The sequence below is a fragment of the Pan troglodytes genome, chromosome 14 (assembly GCF_028858775.2).
Source record: "Pan troglodytes isolate AG18354 chromosome 14, NHGRI_mPanTro3-v2.0_pri, whole genome shotgun sequence".
NCBI lineage: Eukaryota > Metazoa > Chordata > Mammalia > Primates > Hominidae > Pan > Pan troglodytes.
Window position 1 is genome coordinate 43,442,348 of NC_072412.2, and position 24,687 is coordinate 43,467,034.

The following is a 24,687-nucleotide window of genomic DNA, read 5'->3' on the forward strand; positions in this document are numbered from 1 at the left end:
AGCCCTCACAAAAAGTTCTGCAGTGGGGTCCCCCAGAGTGGGGCCCTTCCCGAGACCCTTAAAGAGAAGGCTCGTTTGGTGGACCATACCCGGGCAGCGCGGGCCCGGGCCTGGCCTGGTTCTACTTGTGTTCTGAGGTCCCTGACCACCGCCTTGGGTCCAGCCCTCGTCCAGGGGGCGGCGGTGCAGGGGAGACCGCGCGGCCCGGCCTGAAGCGCGGCCGCCCTCATCCCTTCCCCGGGGCTGGGGTGGGTCACCGGCCGACAAACACAGGAGGGGCCGCGTCCCCGTCCCCGACGCGCTCACAAACGCCGTGGTCGCCCGAACCTTCGGCCCCGCAGCATTCGGCTACAGGACCGCGACACTGCAGGGCCCCGGCTCTGCGCGCTGCGCTCCGGCCGCTCGGCGCGGGAGGACGCGCGGTCGCGCCTGCCTCGGTGGCCGCGCGGGGTAGGTGGCTGCGGGGACCGGAAGGATGGCGAGGAAGTCGGAGAGGGTTTCCTGAGATGAGAGATTACTTCCGTCCGGGCTGCGGCCTCTCTCTGGAGTCGGCTAGCCGGGGCTCGGGGAGCGGGGTGCGCAGGGCTCGGGGCCACGCCTTGCCACCTGCAGCGCCCGGGTGGGCCGCGGGGGCCTCGGCGGGACGCGCTCGGCCCTGTCGCAGGAGCTAACGCAGGGGGAATCCTTGCAGGTGGGAGCATTTCAGAGCGCACAAGCCATGGTGGCCAAACAGCGGATCCGGATGGCTAACGAGAAGCACAGCAAAAACATCACCCAGAGGGGGAACGTAGCCAAAACCCTGGTAAGGCGGGGTCGGCGCCGGCCGGGCAGAGCCCTGCAGCCCGGCGGGGTGGGGGCGGAGGTGGGGGCGGGGCCGGGCGGGTAGCGGCGCAGGGTCCGGCCTCCCGGCTCCCGGCCCGCCCCTTCTGCGGGGTCCTGCAGAGTTGGGGGCTGAGAGCTGGGTTCAGGGCGGCGCGGTCTGCTTGGCGTCCTCGTGGGCGGAGAGGGCCCTGGTTGGTCGTGGCCCCTCTGGGAGTGGCCGCCGGGGCTACCAGGGAGGCGCAGAGGAGCCCTCCTCCCCAACCCGCACCCCCCGTCCCCCTGCCCGGGAGACAGCTGGGCCTTGTCCCGGAGAAAGACGGAAAGCCTCATCCTTAGGGGCCAGTTAAGTCAACTGCATGACACAGAGCCTGGAACCTAGTATGTTCTAGAACGTTGCATGACACAGAGCCTGGAACCTAGTATGTTCTAGAACGTTTGTTGAATGAATGAATGAATCAATGGCTAAATGGAGGCCACTTGTCATCTCCTCCTCCCAGACACCACCTGTCTTCCCTCCCCAACAGACTTGCACCAGGATCAAGTTTTCTTTCCAGCCCCTTTGTGAGGGTTTCACTGGAGGTGTTGAAAGAGCTCAAAATGGGGAGTGAGATTTGGACCCACATTCCCTCCAGCCTCTTTTTTCTCTTTTACCTCTCTTCCAGCGAGACCTCCCTCAGCCCCTAGGCTAAAGTCTAAGGGCAGCATTACTATTCTTTCCACTTGGTGAATTCAGACTCATTCTCATGGTATAACTTTAGAGACCAGTTTATTGTCAGGCATTCGGTGTCCCTAGAACTGTAAATTCAAGCTTTGCAACTGGACTTTTAAGTAAAACCTGTGCCTTACACTCAGGAGTTTATTTTAGCAAAGCAGATTATCTTCAACAGAAAATGCGAGGCCTGTGACTTTGGACATTCAGAGGCATGAGTCGTATGGGTAGTTTGGCGAAGTTGGTCTCCAAGTATATGAGCAAAGGCGCCTGGGATCTGTTACCCCGTACAGTTAAGTGGAAATCCAGCTGAAGCCTGGAGTTTGGCTGGGAAAGCTTGCAGATTTGATGAATCAATTCCTTTTAGCCAAAGAAACTATATTGGTTTGATTAACTAAGCAAAAAGCTAGATCTGTAATCATCATACCAGAATTCTTGCAAAACCAAGCAGTATTACGGCAGAGAAACTCTAGGACCAAACTCAACTCTACTCAGAGCTTTATACACAAGTCTAAGCATAACTCAACTCTACTCAGAGCTTTATACACAAGACCTAAGTAATCCTTAAAATTCTCTCATTTAGGAATTATATCACTCAGTTGTGATTAGGCAGCAAAATGCCAAGATGCCATCAAATTGGAACCATTTTGTCACATTGATTTATGTTTTCTCTATTTTTACTGAGGAAAAAAAATGGCTGCCCAGGTTGACATTGAGAAGCAACTTATAATTGATGTTAAGGCATGCAGGGTTTTATATCCCTAAAAGATCAATTCTTCCTTCTCAAGGGATCAGACCTGCTAACTGACACAGTGAAAAATAACTAGTCATGTGGCTCTTTTTCATGAACTAAAAAACCGGAGTTCAGTTGTCAGATCTCAGTTGACAGCTTATCTGATTACAAAAGTAAGAAGAAAAGAAGAACTAATTTCTAAGGCTGTTGTATCTATTAGGTTCTGTAGACTCAGTGTCTGCCACCTCAAGTTCTTCAAGAAAACTAGAAAATGTTTGGGACCCAAAACAAATTATTAGCTCCAAAATAAAAGAAGAAAATGGAAAAATTGGGAAAACATTGTTTAAATACCTAGAAAAGGTACCAGTCACCTGCCATTCAAATCAATGTTCAGAGCTACATTTAAATTATATTTAATGTACAGTATGAGTTCATTTTAATATGCTCTGATATGTCATGGGGTGGCCCCCAAGAAACTCTCATAGTGCCTTGCACCTATAAGAGTTTTTAAATGGCCAAGCTAAATTTGTAATGAAAGGTTTCCAGACCAAGCCACAATCAATGTTTGCTTTGCATTGGTTGGGGGGATTTTGGTTAATGTTATTGTAAATAGATTACTATCCAATAGAAAAATGAAATTTTCTTTCAAAGAGAAACTTGATAAATCCTAAATCTCATGTTCTGAATTACAAGTCAAATATGATTATACTTTGTTAAAAGTAACTTGCAAAAGATCACTATTCAGGATGAAATTCATTAAATGGGAACAAGTATAGATTCCAACTGAAAATTCAGACTAATTGTTCAGAAATAAACTTCTTTAATTGTATGCAGATGCTTCAGTATTTTATTATTAGCTAATAGCTTACGGATAAATTAATATTATTCTCCCAGATGGCAGACTAATCCAAGAAACAAGGCCGGGCATGGTGGCTCAGCACTTTCTGTAATCTCAGCACTTTCGGAGGCCAAGGCGGATGGATCACCTGAGGTCAGGAGTTCGAAACCAGCCTGGCCAACATGGCACAACCCCGTATCTACTAAAAATACAAAAATTAGCCAGGCGTGGTGGTGGGTGCCTGTAATCCCAGCTACTCAGGAGGCTGAGGCATGAGAATGGCTTGAACCCGGGAGGCAGAGGTTGCAGTCAGCCGAGATCACGCCACCGCACTCCAGTCTGGGTGACAGAGCAAGACTCCGTCTAAAAAAAAAAAGGAAACAGAGAAATGGAATAATCATTTTGTGATTATACAGTAGTAACTTCTCCAGAATGAAGGGGGAATTTAAATTTCAGAGTTCTGAGTTACCCTACGGGTATCTTAATCACAGGGAAAGCCATTCCCTGACATTTTTGGAGCCTCAAGAAGTAGCAAACTCATGTTTGGAGTAAACCATGTCATTTGCAGAATCACTACTAGTTTTCCCCACCTTTTCCAGCCATAGAGTCAGGTTTATGTGAATTGTCCCAATGGGATTGTGCTGGGCACCCCTTCTAAAAAGTAGTCACCCAAAGCTGTAAAAAAAAAAGATATATGGGTACTATGATCAGCCAAAGTCCCCAAATAATGTTGATTCCCTGGAGAATGTCATCCAAAAGGTTTTTGTGTTATATGCTCCAAGCTCTACATGCTGATCATCTGTTTTTTCTGCATATGAAAAATAAAGGACTCTATTTGGTATCTGTCCTGGGCAAGTAATTCATTACAGGCTTCTGAATTCACTTATTAGCTTTGCTGGAAATAGAGATAAAATGAATTTTTTTATATAGCATCAGTGGCACAACAGCAACAGAACTGGTTTCTGGGCAACTGTGACAAGTTCCTGGGAAGGTGGTGGAAGAGGGTGGGAAGGGCGAATGTCACACTTTGTTCAGGTAGCTTTATGAATGTTGTTTACCGGATCTGAACTTGGCCTGGCCTTAAGGGCCAAAAAATGGCACAGTTATCTTATGCAATTATTTAAGACTGATCTTGTCCTCGTCTGATTAAGAGCAGCCACCGATTCCTTTGCAGTGTGACTTGCCGGCATGTAAGTGGTGGTAGATACAGGCTTAGTCAAGGACAGAGAAGTGAATGTCTTAATCCTTAGTCAAAGTCTACCTGCCATTGACACTTTAATCCATATTTCTCATGTAGGAGAGATACAGGGATAATCCTACACCAATTAGGAATTATTACTAAAAAGACAATATCCTTCCTAGAACCTGTGTTTACTCTGCCTAACCTAAGAAATCTTATTTAATGAAACTTGTATGTTTATTTGTTCTTTGATGAACGTTTATTATCTCCTATGTTTAAGTTCTGTGGAAGACATTTCTATATATTACTACATGAACAAGACATAGTCCCTGCCCTTGTGGGGTCTGTAGTCTCATAGAGAGACAGATATTAAACACATTAATTATCACAAGAATAAATATAGACCTACAAACTGTGACACATGCTATCAAGAAAAAGTACGTGGCCATACAAGTGACGAGTGGACCCAAGTGAGGTAAAAGAGAAGGGCTCTTTGGTAAGCTGAAAACTAAAGAACTGTTGCCTTATCTATGATAAAATAAATTCCTTTTTTAGATGAGAAGCCAGTTTACATTTACATTAGCCTAGAACTTAATTTTACATATAAATACAACACATCATAGATTTTACAGTTTTAATATATGATAAATTTTCTAGGAAAGCAACTACAGTGAAAATCAAAGGAAGATTATCCTTTTTTAAAGAAGTTTTTGTTAGAAACATTATTAAAACTTGTTCAACATTTCAAAAACTTACATCCTTGATGATAGCACCACTCGTTTTTTTTGAAACACTATTACATACCTTCAGTCTGAATGTCAAGCTGTGGTATTTGTATGGATATGAACATACCTTTTAGCCCATATTTTACAATGTTGAATACAATGTTTAAATGTCAACAACATTTAATTGAAATCTGGAATTGGGTTTTATGAGATCAACCACAAATCAATACTTGTGAACATTCCACTCTACCAACACATTTTTCTTTGTGTGTTTTGCATGTGAATTCTTTAACGTGTGTTGAATGCAGCCTATTTTTCAAGCTAATCAGAAAATAATTAGTGAGTTCTTTGTTGTTGTTGTTTTTTTTCACTCTCCCATTCTATTTGAGAAATTCACTTCTTTTCTGATGCATCTCTCAGAAAATACTTGTTGTTCTGACTGATTTGGGTTTAAGGACCAAGCCCTACCTGCACATAGACCTGGAGGTGTTGTGGAGGGAAGATCTTATTATGTCTGTGCTTTTGGTTTGAAAAAGCAGGAGGTCTGTAGGGCTTCATTCATGCAGTTTTGACAGTCCCCTTCTGCTTCCCAGAGAATTCAGAGACTTCTCCCAAGTGCAACCTTTATTAAGGTTTAGGAGCTTTATTACAAAATGCTGCTTCACTCATAACCATTCACAATTGCTGTGGTGCTTCTGTTGTTGCAAGGATTTCCACTGTACTGACTTCCTAATTTGGGGGTATGTAAAAGGTTTTCAGAAAATGTCTGTGCTCTCTGATCCTCCTTGGAATTCACAGATGCAAAAACTAAATATTGAATCTGTTAATGGAAAATACTCAGGCTTTATAATGAGGCAGACCTAAATTTGAATCCCAGCTGTTGCTCAAGTTAACAAACTTTGAGCCTCAGTTTCTGAACTCCAAAATGGAAATAATAATACTTGCCAGAAATAATGAATGCAGACTGCCTAGTGTAGTGCCTGGCACAGAGCATACCTCAGCAGATGGAAAGTTATTATTAATATAATTTTGGTTCCTAAATCGCCGTATTGGTTTATGTATTCATACCATATCTGTCCCCAGAATATTTAAGACCACCAATTTCACTGAGTTACAGGGATGTTAATAAGGTTATGGATGAATTTTTACAAACCTATCTCAATCCTTTTAATGGACTTCATTCATCTATATCTGTCCACTGAGGGATTGAAACCAAGTCTGTCTCATTCGCAGTAGAATCCCCAGCACCTAGCACAATGCCTAGTGATACTCAAATAATTGTTTATTGAGTCAATGAACCTAATCTTACTTTTTCCCATTCCCTTTTAGAGGCCGCAAGAGGAGAAATATCCTGTGGGACCATGGCTGTTGGCACTGTTTGTTTTTGTTGTCTGTGGCTCAGGTATGGGTGTTTCACTGAACTTATATCCCATGTTCTCCACTGGCCTTTGAAAAACACACGTTTTCTTCACAAAGCAAATAGATGAAAAACATATTGGTATGGGATTCAAGTTTATCACTGCCTTAAGCCTTAATCTTAATGGGTTTTGATTTAGTTTCTATTCCAAATATAGGTAGAGACAGAATTAATACACTATCAAATCCTAACCATAAAATGATTACACTGAGTAGTTAAAGTGGCTGTATACACTGTAGAGTTCAGTAAAGTCTTTTTGTGCAGACATAGCCTTAAAAGGGCATTAGAACAGAAGGTGAAACACCTGTGTGCCTGTGATAAATCCACATTCCGAGAAAGGGAGAGGCCTTATGCCTTATGAGAAAGTTCTGCAGAGCTCCTAGATACAACTTCCTAGATACAACTGAGCCTTTGACCCAAGCCTTAAGGTATGGGTCACCTGATACTGTAAGGTGGCAAGTTGAGAGCTTTACTTACACACATGCAGATACACACATACACACAAATGCAGGGAAGATGAGCAGAAGCATCGTGCCATTGTTTCTAGTTACATGCTGAACTAGCCTTGACATGGTTCCTGATCCCCATATGTTGGGTCTCAGAAATCCTTGTGAGTGGAGGTCACTTCTTCTAACTACACAGCATGCCTTGAGGGATTCCCACCCTCCAGCATCTCACTGTTACTGAGGGCAGGGAGGCAGAAGGTCCACATCTTCCTGCTCAGGCTTAGGCCTCCCAGCAAGACAGCCTCTGCCCCAATGACAAGAGAAGCCCATGACTAAAGATGAATCATGCATTCAAACCTAAAATCATGAAAATTAAAAAAAAAATTTAAGATGGATCAGTTCCTTTTATCTTCAAGAGACCACTCTTCCAAAGAAGCAAAAACTCTTAGGAGGAAGGAAGGATCCAAAGTACTTGGCATTATTGTTGCTTGTGGCTCAAATATTTTAAAGATGATTTGGCATTCCAAGATGAGAAAATCTTACACTCAAAGAAAAACAGTTCTACTCTATTCCCAAAGAAGTATCTTTAAGGACGTCTTTTAAACAGCTGTTTACCCAATCCCTATTTGAATACTTCTTCAAAAAGCCTATTCCATGTCTGCTGGAATTCTATTAGAAATGTCTCTCCTGTTTTGAATTACACTATGCTGTCTTCTCAGTTGTTCAGATTTGAACTCCTAGGGTAACACAGAATGGACTCGTTCTCCTCTAAGCACCTTGAATCATCAGATATTTTAAAGATGACTGCCTGGTGGCTCCTTCTGCAAACTAAGCTTCCCTAAATCTCTCGACCTTGCCTCATAAGATGTGGTTTCTAGACTCCTCTTCTGGATCTGCTCAATGACTTTCTTAAAGGGTAGCATTTGGCAGCGCATGCCTGTAATCCCAGCTACTTGGGAGACTGAGGCAGGAGAATCACTTGAACCCAGAAGGCAGAGGTTGCCATGAGCCAGAGATCGTGCCATTGCACTCCAGCCTGGGCAACAAGAGTGAAACTCCGTCTCAAAAAAAAAAAAAAAAAAAGCCAGGCGCAGTGGCTCACGCCTGTAATCCCAGCACTTTGGGAGGCTGAGGTGGGGAGGATCACAAGGTCTGGAGTTCGAGACCATCCTGGCCAACATGGTGAAACCCTGTCTCTACTAAAAATACAAAAAATGAGCTGGACATGGTGGCACGCGCCTGTAGTCCCAGCTACTCAGGAGGCTGAGGCAGGAGAATCACTTGAACTGCAGAGATGGAGCTTGCAGTGAGCCGAGATCGTGCCACTGTACTCCTTCCTGGGCAACTAAGCGAGACTGCGTCTCAAAAAAAAAGTATAGCATTTGCAACTGCAGAAGGTGGTCTAGAAGCAGTGTGACCACCACAGAGGCAGTAGGATTGTCACTGCCCTTGATTTTGCTCACCACTCTGCCTCTATTAATGTGACCCAGGCTTGCAGTTACTTTTTAACAGTTGCAGCACATCCTTGACTCACATCTAGCTGATGGCCAGCCAGGTGCCACCCAGCTCTTCCTCAGATAAACTTCCTGCAACCCCGGAAACACATCTACATACCCCTTTATCCCAAGTCTCTCCTGTCTCCATCACATATTATTTTATTTTACTCATGACCCTCATCAGCAGTTGCAGTTATTTAGTTTACTTACTTAGGTTCATTTCCCTCCAGTAGGATATAAGCTCAGGGGAGACAGTGTTTATTTTTCATTAAATTTGTAGATCCTAGTTTAGTATTTAGCACATAGTTAGTGCTTAGGATGGATGGATGGATGGATGGATGGATGGATGGATGGATGGATGGATAAAGCCAGATATTCCTCATACTGTAGATATCTAGTTGACCTTTTTTGAGACCTAATGTAAAACTTTATGACTTTTTTTTATTCTCAAAGAAGAACGATTATTTCTATTAAAATTTTAGGCTGGGCGCGGTGGCTCACGCCTGTAATCCCAGCATTTGGGAGGCCGAGGCGGGCGGATCATGAGGTCAGGAGATAAGACCATCCTGGCTAACACAATGAAGCCCCGTCTCTACTAAAAATACAAAAAAATTAGCCGGACCTGGTGGCAGGTGCCTGTAGTCCCAGCTACTTGGGAGGCTGAGGCAGGAGAATGGCGTGAACCCGGGAGGTGGAGCTTGCAGTGAGCCGAGATTGCGCCACTGCACTCCAGCCTGGGCGACAGAGCGAGACTCCATCTCAAAAAAAAAAAAAAATTTATTGTTGGTTATCATTTATCTTTTTATGCCATGTCCATAAAGTTCAGAAACATAGATTAACATGTATAATAAATGGCTTACTGATATTACATTATAATATATAATATGGTCAATGACATTACATGAGATATTCATGTATTGTCCTTCATTAGTAATGTGTAAGTCCAAGCACTGTGCAAAATTGCAATGAATATGGTACATTAATGCAGCATTTCCATCAATACCTACATATTCGTCTGTGATGCATTGCCTCAGATGATCTGTCTCTGGTTTTCAACCAAGAACAAAATAAAAACAAACAAAACTATGCCTTTATCATACCACAGGAAAATCAAGAAAATAAACCTGTACAAAAAAGTTAGCTATGTTTTCAGGCTGTATGACCAGTCTGTAGATTGTCAGACCTTGAACTTTAAGCCTCTGATCTACTTACCCTTTTTTCCCAGTGTTATGGTCCCTGAAAATATATTCTTCTTCCAAGTCACTGATAAAAGTCTAGACTTGGAGAAACCCACAGAACACAATTAGAGACAACCTCTTTCAGGTTGACTTTGAGCCTCTAAGCAAAACTCATTCAAGCAATCATCATGTCTTGAGGGTCCCCTCTGTGCCTGGCACTGTGCCGGGCTTTGGAAATACAATCCTGTTTGGGTACTTGCAGGCATTGGGAGAGGCAGATAAGGAAGCTGTCAGTTGCAGCCCAGGGAAAGCGCACTGCGATAGTGACAGCAGAGTTTACAGGGTGCTTGGCTGGCATGGATAAGGAACTTCTAAATCATACTCAGCAGAAGAGAAAGTTTCCAAGGGGAGGTGCTGTTTGAGCGGAGTCTTGAAGAACAAACAGCCAGACAAAGGGTGTGAGGAAGGTGACTCTGCATGGGAACACTATGTGGCGGTGGCATGGTGGCTTCAGAGAATGTGCTGGGCTCAAGAATATAAGGTGCTCAGAATGGCCAAAGCCTACTCTCAGGCATCCCTGAGCCCCGTGACCATGCCACCTGTATTGTCAAGGGTCTAAGTAGATAAAGATATATATAGGCTTCAAGATACACAGTAACTGTGGCCTTCTCCAGTCTGCCCCCTTAGGCAGCCTATAAGGGAAAAAGCCAGTAGAGTCATTTGGCGTGGCTTATTTTTCTCAAACCCAGGCCAACTCTCAAAACCCATCTCTTCCTTTTTGGAGGGCTTAAAAAACTATTATATGGCCTAAACTTTTGCCTGGCTTACCAGCCCATACAGCAGGACCTGTATCTTTCCCTCTTGGGTAAATTGGGACATTTGCTAACAAGCATCTTTTAGAACTCTCCTGGTCTCCAGCGGTTTCCTAGGGATTGAGTATGTTAGCTCCACCTCTCTGGAGGTTTGGTTGTTTTTTTTTTTTTGAGACAGAGTCTCGTTCTATTGACAGGCTGGAGTGCAGTGGCGCAATCTCGGCCCACTGCAACCTCCACCTCCCAGGTTCAAGCGATTCTCCTGCCTCAGCCTCCTGAGTAGCTGGAACTGCAAGCATGCGCCACCATGCCCAGCTAATTTTTTTTTTTTTTTAAGTAGTGATGGGGTTTCACCATGTTGGCCAGGATGGTCTTGATCTCTTGACCTCATGATCCGCCCACCTTGGCCTCCCAAAGTGCTGGGATTACAGGCATGAGCCAATGCCCTCGGCCACCCAGGGCTCTTTCAATGATGCTGATTTAAAGCTTTCTAGTTATAAAGCCATTTTGCTTTTATGGAGAGGTTAGACATGAAACGAGAGTTGAGCCATCTTACTTTCTCTGTCTTCTATTAACATGCTATCGTGATTCCTAAGCAATGGGCCTCATCCCTTTTTTAATCATAACTAAAAATAATTCACCACCACCTTTTTTTTTTTCTTGCCAACTTTAGCAATTTTTTTGCAAGCCTCAGCTCAAGTCGGGCACGGTTCTCACAGAAATGTGTCACTCTTCTCAGCTTGTCCTTGGTACTGTGCCCTTCCTTCTATCTTTGTACTTGTCCTTTTCTAAACAGAACATGTCATGGGAAACACAATAGCTCCTTTAGATCCGTCCCTGTTGCCACCTCTCTGGAATTAGTCACGATTCATTTCTTCTTGCAGAACCGACTATTCCCTCTAGAGTTTATCCTGTTTTAGGGTCACAGGCCATAAGTGCCTACCCTTCTTTTCTCTACATTTAAACAAATGTGCGATCCTCAAGTCTAGCCCATTTGTCAGCTGCTTTGCTTTAGGTAATGAGCTTTCTGGTAGGTGCTGGGATTGTTGAAGCTCTCATCGGTGGTCTGTCTCACCTCTGTTCCAGCTTTGTAATCTGAAATAGGAAAATCCCCTACATCTCACATCTGCCTGTTTGCAGCACGCACACCTGCACCCGCACACCTGCCCTGGCCTGCAACACTCAGGCCAAATGCACTGGAGTGTCTAGTAGGATCTCCACATCTCTGCAGACAGATAGACCCTTTTCCTATTCCCTTCTATTAGCTCTCCTTTGAACAAGATACACCCCTATGCCAGGCTCAAGTTCCATTTCACCAAGTTCCAGTGGGACCTTGGAGGTCATATGGCCTTTCTTTGCATTCATGTGGTTGGTTACTCTTATTTTGTATGTTTTTATACAGATGCTAAGGAAAAAGGCGAAATCTTCTAATATTAATAAAGATGTTGATCATTGATGTGAGTCTCTTGAAAGTCTCACTTGCTTTCATTACCTTACTCTATTAACCCACTTTTCTCATTGGTGATTGGTTGGGCAAAGTGCTCTTTTTAGAAATAGTGCCAGTGTACCTAGGGTAAATAAATATTCAGGTCAGGCAGACAGTAATGAATGCACATTTTATCTGTTTTTCTGGCTGTCTTCTGGGAAAGAGTTAGGACTGGTAAGAAGCTGGCATTTAAGTATGTGCTCACTTATTGGTCACCCTTTCTCTGTTTTATGTGGAAAAACAGGTTAACAAGCCTGTAAAAAGTCTACAGGACCCCTTTCTTATAGACAGTTGTGGGTCACTGCCATCACTTGCCTCCTGCTTCTCAGCTTCTCTCCTGTGGCTTCCTCCTCCTCTGCATGTGCCTTTCATGCCTGCCATCCTAGTAAGAGCAAGATAATGAAAAGGAAGGAATGAGGACTGGGAGAGTAGTGAGGGGACACAGTCCAGGCACCCAGAGACCCCTGGCATAAACACGCACTCAGGGAATGCCACCCCTCACTGCAAAGCCAGATGGGAACAACAGACCTCCTGGGGCTGCCCCACGCCCCCCAGATCTGAGCGCACCCCAGCCCTGTTCTGTCTTAGGCACTTGGTGGAAACCTCTAATACATTGCCCTGGTGAGAGGGAGTTTGGGGAGGTTATCTAAATACATCCTTTTCAGAATAAGCAAATTTCTACTTTCCATGATTGCAAAAGTTGTCTTAGGCAAGGGACTGCTTTGAAAACTGACCAACTGGCACTCAGAATAGGAGGCCTCTGAAGGGAGGATAGTTTCAGGATCTGCCAGATGTCAGTTTTGAGCCTAGATTCACTTTTGTCAGCTGAATGACCTTGGACAAGGTATTTACTCTTGGTATTGATTCCCTTATCAAGAAAATGGGGATAATGAGCAGCCCTCCCAAGGTGTCCTGGCATTGAGCAGCTCTGGGGATCTAAGTGCAGGCCCATAGCAAGCCCAAAGCCTGCAGCTACAGTCACCACCACCTCTGTCCTTGTAGCCCTCATGGGAAACAGGGGCACCACGGGACCATCGGTTGTGCTGTGGGGTGCTTCAACTCCCACATGCCTTTCATCCTTCCAGGCTGCATGTTCAGTTGCAGACTCGACCTCTCACATTGGTCTCAATCTATCAGCAAGCCATGGGCCCTGCCTCTTCACTCCACGGATGAGTGGGAGCAATGTAAGTGATAAGACTTTGGATGCATGAGGCTGTTTTCCCATGTGATAAAGCGTCAAGTCTTCCCCACAGAGGGAGAAGGAACACCAATATGCAGACCACAATCAATGAACAGCAGTTTGTCCTTTAATTTGAATGTCAGGAAAAAAAAAAAAATGTGAGTTTCATTTCCTTAAAGCAACCCCAATCCACCACTCTTTTGCTGTAAAAGTTATCTTTATGAGATACAAAAGCTTTGGGAATAGTATATTCTTCTGAGACACGGTATTATCCAATTAAAATATCTCAGGGCTGTATCTTGTTTCATTTTGTTTAATTTGATAACCAGTGTTTTTTTTCTTTTTTGAGACAGTCTCACTGTTGCCCAGGCTGGAGTGCATTGGCACCATCTTAGCTCACTGCAGCCTCCACCTCCTGGGTTCAAGTGATTCTCCTGTCTCAGCTTCCCAAGTAGCTGGGATTACAGGCATGCGCCACCATGCCCAGCTAATTTTTGTATTTTTAGTAGAGACAGGGTTTCACCCTGTTGTTGAGGCTGGTCTCAAACTCCTGGCCTCAAGTGATCGGCCCTCCTCGGCCTCCCAAAGTGCTGGATTACAGGCGTGAGCCACCGCACCCCGACGGCTTTGTTAATATATAGATTATGTAAGAAATCAAAAACCCATTTCTTAATCAATACCTGTTATGGGTCTGCTCAGATTATTAACCCAAATAGGCCAGAAACTTCTTGTCAAACCTTAGCCTGGGATTTTGTTTTGCTTGAGTCTGTTTAACTGGCTGGATTTGCCTCTACTTGATCTACTAGGACCCAGATCCACATCGAAGGCCAAGGGATTTCAGTGCCCTCATAAGAGACTTTGCCCTTTTTTTCTCTCCCCTTTTAATACAAGTATTATCTTCCATTTCTGCAGGCAGTGGGGCCTCTTTCCAGATAAGCAGCTCATCCTGGCTCTGCCAGTCCCGGGTTTTGAAACCTGCCTCTTTGGAGAGCTGTTTGAAAGCTTCTGAAGAATGCTTGCTTTTATCTCAAGACTCAGAGGCAAGCATTAGCTGGAATGTCTGTCTGAGACCGTTCCCCACAAAGATACTGTCACACAGATATGTCAACTGCTATCTTCTCAAGGCACTTGCAGACTTGACATGCTTCCCCAGCCCATTCATGGACCTAGTCACTGCTGTTTGTGCCCAGAGCCCTCTCCTCTGGGCGTTTTCTTTCCCTTTTGTCCCCAGCTCTTGTATGAGCCTTACTGAGAAGGACTCTCGGGCTATACCAATGCTTAGTGGGAAAGTGGGCTGCAGTTGATAGGTAATGTCTGTCCTGAACACAATATGGCTCGCAGGGCCACGTTCTCATCTTTGCTGTCCTTAGCCTAAACTTTTTATAAGGTTATTGCCACGGTATTCACAAGACAGCTGTCTTCGGCATTTCCAGCTTTCCTCTTTGACCAGAATGCCTCCTGGACTTGGTGAAATGAGGCCTTTTCCTTAATATGCTACCTGTTTGGATAATTTTATTTAGAGTCAGCCTATACATGTTTCTTGTGGTCTCACAGTATTATTTACCTTTTCTGAGCTCTGGGTGTGATACCCTACATTGACAGGATGCAGCAATCTGAGATGCCACTCTTTGCAATACGGTTGTATTTCTCTCTGTCCTGATGTCTCAGTGATAATTTCAGGCAGCATCAATGGAGTCACCATCTAATTCCCATCATCCTTTGACTCTCAGAGGGAAACTCTTAAATACCAGCCATGCCCCAGTTCCATCCCTCAGACTATTTCTCCCTCATGTATTCCTAATTTCAATTTTATTTCTCTACTCTTTCTCTGGCCAACCCTGATATTCATTTCCTAATTAGAGATTATGAGAATTTTAATGGTGACCAAAGCCTGGCTATTCTTGAAACTGACAAACGTTTATTCCCATCAAAGGGAAACCTCTGGGGTAACAGGAGTAACTAGTGACTGTTATTTTCTTCACTGTTTCCTATAGTTTCCAAATTTGTCAATCAGCATATATTACTTTTATAAGCAGAAAAAAATGTGTTTAAAAAAAATCTAGACTAGTGGTTTTTGGTCTTTTTTTTTTTTTTAAGCTGCAGAACTTTGTTCAAATCTTAGAGGGAAATAAATGAAACAGCAGCTGTTCTGGTTGAAGTGAAGTCTGTGTATGTTTCTGTTTGCATTTGTGTGTGTGTGTTTGTATATGTGGGTTTTTTTGTGTGTGTGTTTGTTTCCATGTATGTGTATTTGTGAATGTGTATGTGTTAGTGTGTTCATGAATGTGTGTGTATGTATATGCATGCATATGCATGCTTGCATGTCTGTGTGTATGTACAGTATATCTCCCTATGTTGCTGGATATTATGACTTTCTCTTCGCCAGAGGGGAGCACACATCTAGACTCTCTTTGCCCATCAAATAGGAAATTGTGCCTGGCTCCAGGGCTGGCCTCTGTTATTGCAGAGTTAATGCCTTTCAACAAAGAGCCTGTGAGGTATATCAGGCACCATCCGTTGGGAGTCGCTCTGCCATTTCTGTGCAGGGACATTCCTTTCGTCTGTCAGTTAACAGGCGGCACTTTCCCCCTGTATTCTCCAGGGCCTCTGCCTGCTGCGGGTTGGGGGAGGGGAGAGAGATCATGTCACAGACAGGTCCTTTTTCAGGACAGCCTTTTCAGAACAGATGTGAAGAAGTGATTCTCTGAGATGTCCTTGGCAGGGCCTGAATCCTCCCATTCTCCCAGCCTTGTGTTTTGGATGGTCCAGGTCTCTCCCTGTATGAATGTGCTGGAGGCCTCTCCATTTCTGGAAGGGCCACACCCAAACTTTCCCCAGGACTGGCTGTTCTGTTAAGGATGGTGAGAAAGAAGAAAAGTACAAGTCACACACATGCCAGGGACATATGGGAGGCCAAAGAGACACTCTTTTCAGTGCTCTCTCCTCCCACTCCCTGTGTGGCCACAAGTTTTGTGGCAAAATGTCTTTGAGCCCAAAGGTTGAGGAGCCAGAATGGAGCCTTTTGCAACAACTAAGAAACGTTTCTTTGTGAAATGTTAGGTGCTCTCTGAAATCTTCTGGGGACACAAAATTTGAGGAAGGTCTGTATTTTGTGGCGTATTGGGTGAAAGCCACCACATTAGCATGTGCACATGCCATAGGGAGGAAGTTAACATGGTTGCTAAGAGCTACAACTTCAGGGCCAGACTTTGTGTATTTGAAACCACCTACTAGCTATGTAGCCTTGTCTAAGATACTTACACTGACTCTAAGACTCAGTTCTTCTCTTCTTAAAAGAGGATGGTACTGGTTCCTAACTCCTGAGACTCTCAGGACTATTAATCCTGAGGATTAACTGAGGCAATGCATGTGGAATGTTTAGTGGAGTGACAGTATTGGCTTTGTAAGTGTTTGCTGTTCTTGTAATTATGTTTATGGTCTTGCTCACCCTGCCTTCCCAACTCTCTACCTCCCTGGGAAGGTCCTTACTAAAGCTCTGAATGCTTAAGAGGGAAGAAATAAAATTTTGCCCATTTTCGTAGCTTTGCTTTTTGATGGTGAGAAAATTAGTGGGTGAGCATAGCACTGAGATATTGAGGAACCTCCATGAGCCGAGACCAGCAGCCCCCCTGGATAGATAAAGGATAGGGTTTGTAAACCAGAGTCAGTGGTGTCACCTCTGCAGGGATAGCTAGAACCTCTCTAAGTCTAGAAAGAATTCTTTATAAACTAGCCCACGAGGGTGAGCAAGATCTGTTCATACAACTGTTTTGGCTACCATTTATTGAGGACTGACTACTTGTAATGCCAGGCTCTACACATACATCTTCTCCTCTGGTCACACAGTCCCTGCAAAGATGCCATTACACTCATTTTTCCAAATCACGAAACTGAGGCTCATAGAGGAATTTGGCCAATGTCCCATAGCTAAAAAGTGAGAGAGATAGTCCCCTAACCTACTTCTTTCAGACTCTAAAACCCATCTGTTTTCCATTACCCTGCATTCCCTCTCTCTTACTGTTTCCCTAGAAGTTCTATGGAGCAAAAGTTTTCCACCAATTTAGGCCTTTAGCATATGACTGTGTATTGAAAAAAGCTCCTGCTAAAACATCCCCTATTTTTCCTGCCAGAAAAAGTGTGTTTTCCAGAGGTTCCTGATGTGCAGCCATCCTGGGTCTTGCTCCCAGATGGAGAAAGACTTGACCCAGCCACAGGCTGCCTCTTGGTTGGGCCACCGGTGTCCCCACCCACCCGCCCTGGACACTTGCTCCAGGACAGACTTGAATTCGCCATATTTGCAGGTCAACCACATAAACTGGCCTTTCCTGGAGACTGCCAGAACTTTCTCAAAGTTGTAACATCCAGAGGGAGTCACCCCACCCCCAAGACCGGCAACTGAGATGTTTAAAGGAACTGGCTGGCCCTGAAGGAAAGACTGAGGCCATTCATCTGCTCTGGAGTTCATCCTCGGGATCTGAGATGCACAGCCTGAAGACATCTCATCAGCCATCGGCTCCCTTAAGGTGACCTGCAGCCTCCTTTGTGCCCTGGGGGCATTTGGGATTGTGTAGAGGCTCTCTCTCAGAAGCATCTTTCTGTTATTTTAATGCGGATAGAAAGCTTTACATTCTTTGCTAATAACATCTGGGTTTTAATAGCACCTCCTTGCCCTGCCTGTCTCCGGCATCTCTCTTTTTTCCCTCTTCTCCATCTCTAGAGAAGCCACCAGAAAATGGCATCTTGCTTTTGACTTTCTTTGTGCTGATTCTTTTAGAGAACTTAGTGATCCACTTTGCAATGTCTTGTCTCCTAACATTTCAGCTTGTTTCTCAGAGGGCCTGTACTTTGCTTTCTACCAGCTCTTTCATTATTTTCATTTTCTTTAATGAAAAATAAGCAAAACTGTATGATTTCTAGGTTGTCTTCTTCTCCTAAAGGATATTCTTCTTCCGGCCTCTCTTAATCTCTCTTCTCAGCAACTCCCTTGATCTCTTTTATCATCAATTTATTGTCAATAAAAGTGGCTTTAGGAAGCCTCCTGTTATCTGGCAGGGTTCCAGCTTTCTGACACTTTCCTATGGGACCCACTTGTTATGTCATCCCTGTGTCCTTCTGGCACTCCCTCTTAGCTGGGGAGGGTCAGTCCCCAGGGTGAGAGTGGGTTGGGATGGCCCATTATCAGGCCTTTAGGAGTTTATGGTCTTGTACTTCCCCTTCGAAGACTGAGCTTTAGAGACATTTGGATCTAAAGGCAGCCATTTGATGCTGACTCTTTGGGTTTGCAAAGTAGTCATTTGAGGTTTTTAAAATGTAATTTCCTCTGTGCTCTTTGCAATCGTTCACTTTTCAGTAATTCAATAATATTTACAGAGGACCTACTTTGTGCCATACCTGGTCGCTGTTATCCTGGAGCTTATAGTCTAATGGCAAAGAAAGATGAGTTAATCAAGTAATCACACCAAAACACTTTCAATTCAGCCATGAAACTGTACAATTTCGGCCATGAAACAATGTAAAGGAGAGGCACATGGGGCTATGAAATCATACAATGCAAAGGACTGGTGTACTCTCAGGTAAGTGGTTCTCAAAGTGTGGTCCCTGGACCGGCATCTCAACATCTCCTGTGAACTTGTTAGAAACACAGATTCTCAGTCCCTTAACTCCAGGGTTTGGGGGGAAGGTGTCCAGCATTTGTGTTTTAACCTGTCCCCAAGAGACTGTGATGCATGCTCAAGTCTGAGAACCTCTGCTCCAGGTGATCAAAGAAGGCTTCTCTGAAGACATTAAATTTTGGTTGATGAAGGAAACTAGGGAATAGGGTGGGGTAGAAGTATTTCAGACAGAAAGAATGGCATGTGTAAAAGCCCTGTGGTCTCACTCCTGTAAATCCCAGCACTTTGGGAGGCTGAGGCGGGTGGATCATGAGATCAAGAGATTGACACCATCCTGGCCAACATAGTGAAACCCTGTCTCTATTAAAAATACAAAAAAAATTAGCTGGGCATGGTGGTGCGCTCCTGTAGTCCCAGCTACTCAGGAGGCTAAGGCTGGAGAATCGCTTGAACCCGGAAGGCAGAGGTTGCAGTAAGCCGAGATCGTGCCACTGCTCTCTAGGCTGGTGACAGAGTGAGACTCTGTCTCAAAAAAAAAAAAAAAAGCCCTGTGGTGAGAGCAGGAGAGCAGGGAGCTTTTGAAAACATGAGGGAGTACCCCAAGCAAGGAGAAGAGTGATACAAGGTGAGTCTGACAGGTCTGGACAGGGGCCATGATGTGCAGGTCATGAAGGCCTCATCAGGGATTGGGCAACGGGAAGCTTTTGATGTGCAGTAAACACGGGAGTGACAATATATTATTTGCTTTTATTGAAAGGATAATTCTAGCTACAGTATGGAGAAAGGATGGAAGAAGAGCAAGAGTCGAGCACTGGGAGGGCCTCACTGGGGTCTTGGGGAGGATGATGGTAACTTGGACTAGGGTGGCTTCTGAGGAATGGAAAGAAGGGTGCATAATCACAAGATTCCCAGGAAAAATCCACAGGTCTTGGTTATCAATTGGAGGTGTCAGGAAGGACTGTGGTGTTTTGAGTCTACATCCAAGATGGAAGATAATGATGCCAGTTTTAGCAGTGGGACGAGATCATGAGAAGGTCCTGTTGAGTCCGAGGTACCTCTGAGCCACCCAGCTGTAGGTATCAACTAGATAGTGGAAGGTGTGCTGGAGCTCAGAGAAGTCAGGGCTGGAGATACACATTTGTGCATCATCAACAGCTAGGTGGCAATTCAAACTGTGGGCTGGGAGGCATTGCCTAAGGAGAAAGAACGTAACGAGAAGAAAGCCAGTGACGTTCATTGCAGAATGTCAGTGCTTATGTTTAATGGTCAAGTGGATTGTTTCCTCTAAAACAAGTTTAGAGGAAAGATCCAAGAGAAGGAGGAAAATTAGAACCTAGAAGACCATGGTTTCACAGAGGCCAAGGGAAGAGAGTTTCAAGCAGGAAGTGCCCAGCGGGGGTGAGCAGGGGGTAAGGCAAAAGAAGGTGGAAGAATGCCTGTTACACTAAGCGACTCAAAAGTCATTTGTGACTTTAGCAAAAGATATTCAATGGAGGGAAGAGAGCAGAAGCTAAAATGAGGTGGATTGACGTGAGAATAGCAGGTAAGAGAGTGCAGAAAGTGAGCATAGACAGCTCTTTAGAAATGGTTGTGAAGAGGAAGAGAGGGCCCCGAGGATGGGGATGTGGAGTCAGGCAGATAGCTCTGGTGTATTTGATTTTTCAGTGGGAGTGCTCCTAGCATGTTAAAGCCTAAAGACTTTGTTGAAAGGGGTGCTGAAAAAAGAGAAATGGGATCATCTAAGGTTACCAAGGGCCAGGATCCTTGACACAGGTAGGAGGATGCAGAGGCTTGGTGGGTCTGGTAGCTCCTGCTCTCCCCTGGACTTTTCTGAACCTCTGGGACCTGCCCACACCCTGATCGCCTGCCCTGGAACGCCTGCTGTCCCTCCCTTTCTTGGCATCTCTCCTCCCCGCTGTCTCGCCTGCCCACAGTTCCTCTCCTGCAGCCTGTTCTGCTGTTTTCTCAGCTTTGTTCACCCACTGTTAAGTTATTAACTTGTCAGGGTCTAGACTCCCCGCTTCCTTTCCCTCTTTTGAACTCACTGCTGGCTCCCTTCCCATTTGCCGCCTCGGAAAGTCAGCATTTGGAAGGCTGAGGTTACTCTGCAGGTCAGTATTGGCAGGTACACAGAATTACAGTTAATATAATTAGAATGTGTAAGTTTTCTTAAAGACAATGATACAACTGAAAAAGAAATAATAAACACAGTCATCTCTCTGTTATCTTGTGGAGGTAAATGGTGAACTTAAAAAAATAGACTTTATTCAAAGTAGTGTCTCCAAGAAGGTTCATCTGTGAACATGTTAAGGATCGCTGGACTCTTATATGTTAATTCATGGATTCGATTATGATCAGGAATGATCCTCAGTTTTTAAAGCAAACTCAAAGAACTAGGTAAGTTGTTTTAATATCAGTGTCGCTGTTCTGAGACGTGCAAACTTTATCTTAGATTCTTTCTTTTCATTATTTTTATTTATTTATTTATTTTGAGACGGAGTCTTGCTCTGTCACCCAGGCTGGAGTGCAGTGGCGCAATCTCGGCTCACTGCAACCTCCGCCTCCCAGGTTCAAGCGATTCTCCTGCCTCAGCCTCCCAAGTAGCTGGCACTACCACACCCAGCTAATTTTTGTATTTTTAGTGGAGACGGGGTTTCACCATGTTGGCCAGGATGGTCTCGATCTCTTGACCTCACGATCTGCCCACCTTGGCCTCCCAAAGTGCTGAGATTACAGGCATGAGCCACCGCACCTGGACTGTCTTAGATTCTTTAAAGAGATTTGTAACAGTTCCTTAAAAAAGAATTGCATGGTTTCTTATTATTACCTCGAACTTTTGAAGTTATGAATTAACTTAATATGGGGGCTACATGGACTAAGACACAGATGGTTTCCTATTTGTTGACTTACATCCTGCTGATAAGTTTTTGTCTAAGGGCAAGAGTAAGTGAGAAGTAATATTTTTGAGCATCTACTTATGTCATCGTATTTATTCCTTGCCATCCTTTGAGGTACCTATTATCCACAGTTTTACAGGTAGAGAAAGCAGGGCTCAGAACTGTGTAGTAATTTCCCAAAGTTCACAGCTTTGTAGGGTGGCAGATAGTGCTAAGCACTGGTCTGCATGCTGGGACAGGGAGAAGCAGCAGTTGTTGTAGTCATAGTAACAGTGATGATAGCAGTAGCTACCAGGCAGTGAGTCCTCCACGTGTGAGGACCCTTCCTATATGTCATATGGTTTAATCCCTGTGACAGCCCTGCAAAGGCCATGATCCTCATTTTACAGAACAGGAAGCAGCCTCTAAGAGGTTAATTATTTGTCCAGTCACACAGCTTTTCAGCAAAGAGCTGATATTCAACCCAATTCCATCTGATCCTAACTTTCTGCTCTAAAGTCAACTTGTTCATCAGGATTAGCGATAGTTCCCTGATCACAAGAACAAAGTCTGAGGCATGGTAGATGTAATCTTTTTTTTCCTAATGTTGAATATACAGCTGCCTCCTGGCATTCCTATTGAGCCAGAATACAGAATGTTTATTTAATTTTTACTCCTTGTGAGCCTTGGTGGGGAGGAAAGAAACATCAGATATTTCTGCAAGCTTATAAATTGTTGTAGGGTACTTTCTCTTCCAACTGCTCCTGTTAAGACCCACCCAAGGCCGGGCACGGTGGCTCACGCCTATAATCCCAGGACTTTGGGAGGCTGAGGTGGGTGGATCACGAGGTCAGGAGATCGAGACCATTCTGGCTAACACGGTGAAATCCCGTCTCTACTAAAAATACAAAAAATTAGCCGGGCATGGTAGCGGGCACCTGTAGTCCCAGCTACTCAGGAGCCTGAGGCAGGAGAATGGCGTGAACCGGGGAGGCGGAGCTTGCAGTGAGCCGAGATCGCACCACTGCACTCCAACCTGGGCGACAGAGCAAGACTCCGTCTCAAAAAAAAAAAAAAAAAAAAAAGACCCACCCAAGAACCCAAACTTAGCTAAGAAAATATCTGAGCACATCCAGAATTAAATATCACAAGTTGTTGGACCAACACCTTCACCATATCTACAGATGAGTCCCTGACACTCACATGGAGCTGATTGACTCTGATTTGACTCATAATTCTAACAGTTTCTGTTTTCAGCTTAGTCTACGGCAACAAAATAATAGTACAGGACCCACTGCAGATTGGTGTAGTAATACAAGAGATGTGACCAGAGATGAGAAGAAAGAGACCCAAAAAATGATCAGAAGCAGAAATGGGAGCCCAGAAGTGCAGCTGACCAGAAGCATTTCAGTGTCAGATCACACGCAGCCTCCTCTGTAATGAGATCACAGCACGTCTCATCAGTTACTGGTTTTCATTATGGTGACACTTAACACTCATGAAAAGTTAGCATTGAAATATGTTGGTATCTCCAATTTAGAAAGGTAGTGATGATGGGTACAGTGTTTTTACGGGGAAAAAAAGCCAAAAAATGCATTCATGTTTGTCTACTCTTAAAACCCAGCTGTCCAAGAACGATTCCCCAAGGCCCTGTGCATCATTTCTCTTTCTATCCTTGAAGCGCAGTGTCTGACACATAGGATGTGCTCACTGATGCCAGATGATGAAACTTGAATGGCTTGTTTCCTAGGGTTCTGGATAACTCTGTTTTACCGTGGATCCTGGATGTATTCCAGGATGACTTTAAGAAGGCGAGAAGGGGTAAGACCCCTGAGAGCTCAGTGTTTATTCTGTTTTTACACATGGTTAGATGAGATGATACCCACCCTCCTTCAAAAAAAAAAAAAAAAAAAGCCATTCAATACATGGTAGTTACTCTTATCATTACCATCATCTTTGTCAACACTGACCACGGTTGCTCACTGGGGAAGATGTGAAAAAGAAGTTGGGATCTTCCGCTCCTGGGACACATTTGAAACCCAATAGCTGGAAGCAGGCTGAAGCTATGTAACCAGCTCTCATCCACATGGGCAAGGGTCCCAGGAGTTCTCTGTGGGCTTACAAGCTACCCACCCCCTTGACAACTCCAGTTATTAAAGGTTGAGCCCTGAATAAATAAGTGCCGCTCTCCATAACAGACAGCTGCCTTTCAGAGAGTTCCAAGCAGCTGGAAGATACTCACGCATGGAGGGTTCTGGGCAGCCAGAGGCCGGGCCCCGTGGGCTGCTCCGAGCACCTGGTCTGCCTTCCCAGCACAGGGCTCATTGTTTTACAGGTCACAGCCATTTTGAAAAGGCAGACTCACTGACCTGTTTAATGAGTGCAGTTTCTGCACGAAAGCCCATATCCCTCTCCCAGGCAGCCCCAGAACTTTGCTGGGGAAGGGGGCCAAATCTCTTCTCAGTGCCTGAGGGATTTCTGGCCTTAACTGCTGGTGGAATTAGCAGGAGTTATCTATAAATCCCTGAGGCATCCATCAGCCGACTGAGCGAGGCTGCCTTTTTAAAGAAGTTCACTGACCTCTTGTTAACTTAACTCCTTGTTAGGAAATATCTAATCAGCTGTGAGCTAACACGTCAGGGCCCAGGGGTCTGCAGAAGCCGGGCTCACTGTGGGCTGGGTTTCCAGCTGTGTGCAGTCTGGTGTCTGAGCTGTGGTGTTTTCCTCTTTTCAGCTATCTTTCAGATCATTCAGAGCATAAGGATGGGCATGTGAGAAAGCCAGGGATTTGACACCACCTCCCTCCCACTGGAGGGGGGAGGACAACGGAAGCGGTCAGCCAGTTTCTGCGGGAAACAAGCAGGCCACACGGAATAGAAAAAAACGCTCCCCTACTTGTTCCCTGATCACTTCATCGTGGATGTCAGACCAAATTGCCTTCTCACAGGACATCTTGGTGCATCCGTGTTCTCAAGCGGAAAGGACATTTTGCTTTTCTGTTGGCAGGATTAGTAGCCACGCGGGTCGTCCGCAGCAGTGCTGTCTTTTTGGTTTTTCCCTTGGTTTCACTAATGCGTGCATGTGGCCCTCTGAACGATCACTGGTTTACTTTCTATGGATACAATCTCTCCTCCATTGAGAATTGATTTTACAAATAAATGTCTTCGTTCAACCTTA

General features: G+C 44.7%; 1 protein-coding gene across 10 annotated transcripts; it reads left to right on the forward strand.

Moving 5' to 3' along the window:
- The first annotated feature begins 242 nt into the window (after window positions 1-242).
- On the forward strand, window positions 243-24,687 carry SERP2 (stress associated endoplasmic reticulum protein family member 2). 10 transcript variants are annotated; one of them, XM_063792124.1, is made up of 8 exons: window positions 330-450; window positions 692-802; window positions 6,337-6,409; window positions 17,153-17,545; window positions 18,393-18,595; window positions 20,870-21,031; window positions 22,768-23,015; window positions 24,245-24,687. In XM_063792124.1, exons 2-4 carry the CDS (start codon window positions 719-721, stop codon window positions 17,419-17,421), a joined length of 426 nt encoding a protein of 141 aa, XP_063648194.1. In that variant the 5' UTR covers window positions 330-450; window positions 692-718; the 3' UTR covers window positions 17,422-17,545; window positions 18,393-18,595; window positions 20,870-21,031; window positions 22,768-23,015; window positions 24,245-24,687. The 10 variants fall into 10 exon arrangements, with proteins under 10 accessions (XP_054521231.1, XP_063648194.1, XP_063648190.1 ...); XM_063792120.1 differs by lacking the exon at window positions 20,870-21,031; XM_063792126.1 differs by lacking the exon at window positions 20,870-21,031 and having other exon boundaries at window positions 17,324-17,545; window positions 18,373-18,595.

Coding starts and splice junctions, on each gene's coding strand:
- SERP2 (XM_054665256.2), top strand. CDS start 719: ATGGTGGCCAAACAGCGGATCCGGATGGCTAACGAGAAGCACAGCAAA. Junction 803..6,336: donor GGAACGTAGCCAAAACCCTG/GTAAGGCGGGGT, acceptor ATTCCCTTTTAG/AGGCCGCAAGAGGAGAAATA. Junction 6,410..17,152: donor TTTTGTTGTCTGTGGCTCAG/GTATGGGTGTTT, acceptor TTTTCCTGCCAG/AAAAAGTGTGTTTTCCAGAG.